Source organism: Austrofundulus limnaeus, unplaced genomic scaffold (assembly GCF_001266775.1).
Source record: "Austrofundulus limnaeus strain Quisiro unplaced genomic scaffold, Austrofundulus_limnaeus-1.0 Scaffold164, whole genome shotgun sequence".
Taxonomy (NCBI): Eukaryota; Metazoa; Chordata; class Actinopteri; order Cyprinodontiformes; family Rivulidae; genus Austrofundulus; species Austrofundulus limnaeus.
Window position 1 is genome coordinate 1,087,493 of NW_013952566.1, and position 5,830 is coordinate 1,093,322.

Below are 5,830 nucleotides of genomic sequence, written 5' to 3' on the forward strand. Positions count from 1 at the left end.
CATTAGCACCTCTAGTAATATATTTACTGAGAAAAATGGTGACGTGTTCAATACTTATTTTACCCGCTGTATCCTGATGAGCTAACTAGTTGAGCAAGGCCAATACCAGGGTTTTACTGCTTATTATAAGAAGTCAATCTAACATTACTTTATAAACTCATACCTTCATTGGTTTTGTATTACAGTTAGTCCAGCAGAAATAGACATTCTTGTCACATGCCACTCAGGCCTGCTCCACCAGACGTGCTAACAACTAGCTGCTGCTACTTACAAATAACCATTTAGTTTGATGGAAAAATGCGTAACTTCCGTCTGCTATCCTGCTATGCCCTGGTGACATTCATCYTGTGCATTGCCCCCAGTCAGAACCCTGTGATGCAGAGTTTTGCTGACCTTTTGGCTCACATGTGGGGTTGGTCAGAACTTTGTGGGTGGGTGTGTTCACGAGAAGCAATGTGGGTGGCACTGTGAAGCAGCTCTGCATGTCGTTTTGTTCAAAATGATCCAAGCTTAAGTTAGAATAAAAATATCTGATGTTTTCAACTTTGTGTTTTTTTCTGCTAATTTGTGCTATTTTCTTACAGCCATTTTCAGCTATTTTAGCTTTTAGCTGTTTTCTGTTATTTTCAACTAGATTTGTGCTCCATTTTACTGTTTTCTGCAAGGTTGGGCTTTTTTTTTCTTTTAGCTTTTCAAAGTGAGCTCACATGAACAATTTTGCTATTAAATATTTTCAGCAGCTTTCATCTTCAGTTTTCAGCATGAGAAAYAATTTACCTGTAATTGTCCAAACTCGGATAGTTAGTCACTTATATATGGAAGCCCATTTCCACCACCCTGATAAAAAATTAAACTTGTATCTCATAATTATGACTTAGCTATCTCATAATTATGACATAGTATCTCATAATAATGAGATAGCTAAGTCATAATTATGAGATAGTATCTCATAATTATGACTTCTCATAATTATGAGATACTATCTCATAATTATGAGATAGCTATCTCGTAATTATGAGATACTATCTCATAATTATGAGATAGCTATCTCCTAATTATGAGATAGCTGAGTCATAATTATGAGATACAAGTTTTATTTATTTTTTATCAGGGTGGCGGAAATGGGCTTCCATACTTGTATTTATCTGCTACGACAGATAAMATATTAATTAATTGCTTCTAAAATCTCACGAGAACCACTTGTTTTTGTTTTTCCAGAAAATGAAGTTGATCYTTTTACGAGTTTTATTTTGTAAACCGGAAGCTGCGCTTGTTTTGCTTAACAGCATCCGGTTCTCGTCATCCTGTTGGGAGACMAGAAAAAAAAGTTTTGAAGCCCCACCCCTCCTCGACGTTGAAGTGGTGCGAGGACCTGACCAGACGGCGCTGCCCGAGGAGAGGACGTGTTATCAGAAGAAGTTCTTATCATGGAGTTGTTGTTATTGCCGTGGTGCTGTTCGGACACCGAAGTGGACCGGACCGAGTGCTGCTGAACTCCCACCGGGAACGGAGCGGAGCTTTGTTTTTGAACTTCGGCGTGTTTCTCTTTTGGGAAAAGTCAAAGCGGAGTGGCGAGCAGGTTTGGAGAGCTCTTCCTGTTGACAGAGTCGGTGCTTTCTGCGACAAGTCGCGATTATTAAAAGCCCGCCTCACACCGACGAGCCTGATGGAGACCGTCGCGCAAACACGGCTGCGGGATTTCCAGCGGGGGCCGCCGCAAAGCAGCGTTCAGACGCAGTTAATGGATATTTGGGTTTGAGAGTGCCAAGTGGTCAGCGCTTGAAACTTGTCGTAAAGCACTGGTTGGCTGAACTGAATGCTCGTTTCCTGCTATTCTTCTCCGCTTCTCGGCACTTCCTGCTTGTGGTGGCCAACTGCACTTAATGGCTAAAAATACATAAAAACGCAACATGGACAGCCAAAAGTTTGGGAAATGTTGATCTGGAGTGGCAACAGCGACAAATTGGAGTGTTTTGTATATTATTGTCCTGAAACTCTTAATTTTTTTTTACGAGTAGAGCTCAACAGGTGTAGGTTTGAATGAGAAAAAACGCAAATTCAGCCATAATGAGGTGCTTCAAGACTTGAAAARAAAAGTTTGATGAAATATGGTGCTTGCCTACCACACACCACATCACCTAGAGAGAAACTGAATGGAGTCTGTGCTGTCTTAAAGGCTGTCAGAAAAGCAAAGCTGCCCCCCCACCCTGAAATGGAAAGTTTTCCATTTATTTTCAAGCCCAACGAAAGACACTTGGCTTTCGTTTGTCTCTGAACCCTTAGCCTACTTGTCGCTTTGACTTTTGAACACGTTTCATGGGTTCCCGATGAGCCAACAAGAAAGACAGGAAAGGGAGCGAGGTGCAATAAAGTACTCCTTTGTACTTTATTTTCTAACTCCTTTGGTGCTAGATCAGGTCCAGTCAGAACACCTGCGCGAGGCTCCATGGAGCCGCTGAAGAACATATTCAATCGTGGCTCGCTGTCGAACTGGAAAAACTTGGAGCAGTCCCAGAAGGGGAACTTCACCAATCCGGTGTGGACGGCCCTGTTCGACTACGAGGCTTCCTGTAAAGATGAGCTCACCTTACGRAAAGGTGACCTGGTGGAGGTCCTCTCTCAGGACTCTGAGATATCAGGGGATGAGGGCTGGTGGGCGGGTAAGGTCAACAACAAGGTGGGCATCTTCCCATCCAACTATGGCTCCTTCAAGCCGAGTGGATACGCAAAACTTCCAGGGAGCAGCGTAGTGGGCGAGCTGGACCACGACGTGGTCGGCGATTTCGAACCAGAGGAGGTGGATTTCCGGGAGCTGAGCTTGGAGGAGGTAATCGGCGTTGGGGGCTTCGGCAAAGTGTACCGAGGCACATGGAGGAACGAGCTGGTGGCCGTGAAGGCGGCTCGCCAAGACCCCGACGAGGACATCAGCGTGACGGCGCAGAATGTGAGGCAGGAGGCCCGTTTGTTCGCCATGCTCACGCACCCCAACATCATCGCCTTGAAGGGCGTCTGTCTGCAGGAGCCCAACATGTGCCTCATCATGGAGTACGCCTCGGGGGGGCCGCTGAGCCGGGCGCTGGCGGGCCGCCGCATCCCGCCCCACGTCCTGGTCAACTGGGCCGTGCAGATAGCCAGAGGGATGTTGTACCTGCACAGCGAGGCCATCGTTCCCGTCATCCACCGGGACCTCAAGTCCAATAACAGTAAGTCTGTCAGCTCTGCTTTGCACAGTCATTCATCAAGTTAGACCGAAAGAATAACGTGTAAGCTTCTGTTTGCATCGTCACTTCCTTCCTCGTGAACGTGATGACACTTTGGCATACGCTCCTGGGAAAAAATAAAGACCACTCTTTGAACACTCTAGAGTTACCAGGACATCATAAAAATGGTTTGACCTTTACTGGGTTCACGTCAGATTCCATCACAGGATCARATTTCAAACAAGAACAAAGCAAAACTGGAAAAGCTGTGAGTGAAAAACCAAGTTCACCGTTGCTGCTTCCATAGGAGAAAAAAGGGTCGAAGACATTAAAAATAACTACATAGAGAGATTATTCACGTGTGGGAAAACATTTACAGGGGTCCTGCAGATCCTTAAAAAGTCTTAAAAGGCATTGAGTTCATCACTCCAAAAATAAGGCCTTAATTAGCCTGAAAATGTCTTAAATCAATCTTTCTGAAGTCTTAAAAATGTGAACGCATTGTAAATAGGATGATTGTAATTCATCTCAAATATTAAAATAATTGGTAACATTTATTTTTTTTAATGGAGACAGTCCCCTTTGACATCACTTCCTGTTATTTCACATGCAAATTGCTCAACAACTGTCCATCTGAGCAAAGTGAAATTAATCCTGTAATATGTTAATAATGTTGTCTTTTCAAAAATTCATTCACTTTTCTTACAAACATTTGACGTCACAGGCACTTTAAGGTTTCATCTACAYCAAATTGGGGTTAAGACCCTGCTGTGGGTCCTAAAACTAATTTGGCTTGTTAAACTGCTAAGAATGTTTTTGCTATATTTGACGAAAAAGCAGTTAGATAATAGATAAAGACAATTGGTCTACTCTATTAGCAATATTTGAATACTTCAACCAAAAATACTTTGATTCATGAGCTTCTGCTACAGTTTTTTTGTCATTTGTGTTTATTATGAAATTGGTCTTAAATTTAATTTCAGTTGGCATTGAAAAGTCTTGAATTTAACTTGCTTTAAACTGTAGGAACTCTGATTTAGATAGTTTCCAGTCTTCCCAGTTGTGGACGTGCCAGGAAATCCACCCCAAGGTCAGACCATGCAGTGCCCCAAGAGCTTCATCTCAGTCAGCGGGATAAAGGTTCAGGTTTAGGGCTTGTTCAGAGGGGTTGTATCAGTACAAACACCTCATACCAACTGTCTGGCASGGTGGTGGAGGTGTGATGTTTTTGGTTCTTGCAGCCGAATCCCAAGCTGCTGTGGTGGAACCGAAAAAGAGCTGTGCAGAAATTAGTGTTGGGCCATGATTGACAAAACACGGTAGCACAATTAATTGTAGCWTTATTGACGATTAATAGATGATAATRYCACCTGCATGTGGCCAGTGTTTTAGCCTTGGCCTGAATTTTCTGTCTTTCCTTCYGTGTTTRAGGTGATTTTACCGGTAAACAAGTWTTCATTCACGCTGCCTTCCACCTGTGTGATGCACACAAARGTACGTCATCGCATGGCATTAATTGTGATAATTGCAAAGTGGAAGNACTTTGGGAAACACTTCTCTAACTTGAGTAAACAGAAGAAATGTAAAACTCTTCCACAATSATGTGAGAGACTGATGTAGCCAAGCAAACAAACTATTGAGGTTTATGGCTGCTGAAAGTGGCTCTACAAGGTACTGAACAATGAGGTGGACGCAGTTTTTCACACAGCTTTTTCATTTTGGCCTATTTTTTGTTGATTGTGTGTTTTTATTTGTACACTAGATTGACTGGAATAACTTTACAGCTGGTTAAAGATCAGACTCCACGCTTTGTCCAGTGACATAAAATCCTATAACTGAAACTGAGTGGACTTTCTGTTTCTCATGACTGTATAGATCTACAGAAACCTTATTATATATGACCATTTAAAAATAAAGACAATCATAAATCATAGATGTTTTCTGAGATTATGATGAGGATTTATGGTCTAATAAAACTCCTGTATGAAAGCCATGTCAGGTCATGTGACTCGCTCATTAAATAAGGTAGACAAAGTGAAAAACTTGATGCTGATAGGACAGACGGCCTTGCTTTGCAAGCAAAGGTGGGTGACTGGAGAGGAYGCGTTCCATCTCAGCACGGTGGGGCCTAGCATCAATGTTCTGGGCTCATATGCACGGTGGAAGCATCTTTGTTGGCTGTAACTGTGCTTTTAACCTAATCACAGAGCACCCTCCTGTCTGTTATTACCATTCTTGTGATGCAGCCTAATATTTTGGTCCTGGCTGTGGTTCTGTGTGCAGCTTCCTGTCTGTCGTTGCTGTTCCTGATCCCCAGAATACACCAAAATAGAAAAAGAAAAACTTGTTTGTACCCTTTTTATTTACGTAAAAAAAATGTGACAGAAAAACCTGTAGTTTCGTGGGAATATGGCCTTTCGCTTTGAGKTCCTTCAAGGTTCACTCCCTCGATCCAAGGTCTGTTTATAGCACGGGGACTTTATGTGGCACATCCTAAGAATACCTTCCTCCAGACTCCTCAACAATTTCATGTCTTTCTCCTTTTGTATCTGTCAGTCTCTCCTGTTGGTTCATTGACAGGATCGGTTCACACACGTCTCCTACCCTCGCTTATCTTTGCCTCTTATGTC

The 5,830-nt window shown here is 42.8% G+C and overlaps 1 protein-coding gene and 1 long non-coding RNA gene across 2 annotated transcripts in view; one reads left to right on the forward strand and one right to left on the reverse strand.

Moving 5' to 3' along the window:
* The window catches only part of LOC106523728 (uncharacterized), a 24,061-nt gene that overhangs the window by 7,131 nt on the left and 11,100 nt on the right, over window positions 1-5,830 (reverse strand). The window lies entirely within an intron of this gene.
* LOC106523723 (mitogen-activated protein kinase kinase kinase 11) overlaps window positions 1,224-5,830 on the forward strand; it is a 68,843-nt gene continuing 64,236 nt past the window's right edge. Inside the window, exon 1 of the mRNA XM_014017251.1 lies at window positions 1,224-3,203. Coding sequence (XP_013872705.1) covers window positions 2,447-3,203 — 757 coding nt within the window. The 5' untranslated portion in view covers window positions 1,224-2,446. The remainder of the gene's footprint in view (window positions 3,204-5,830) is intronic.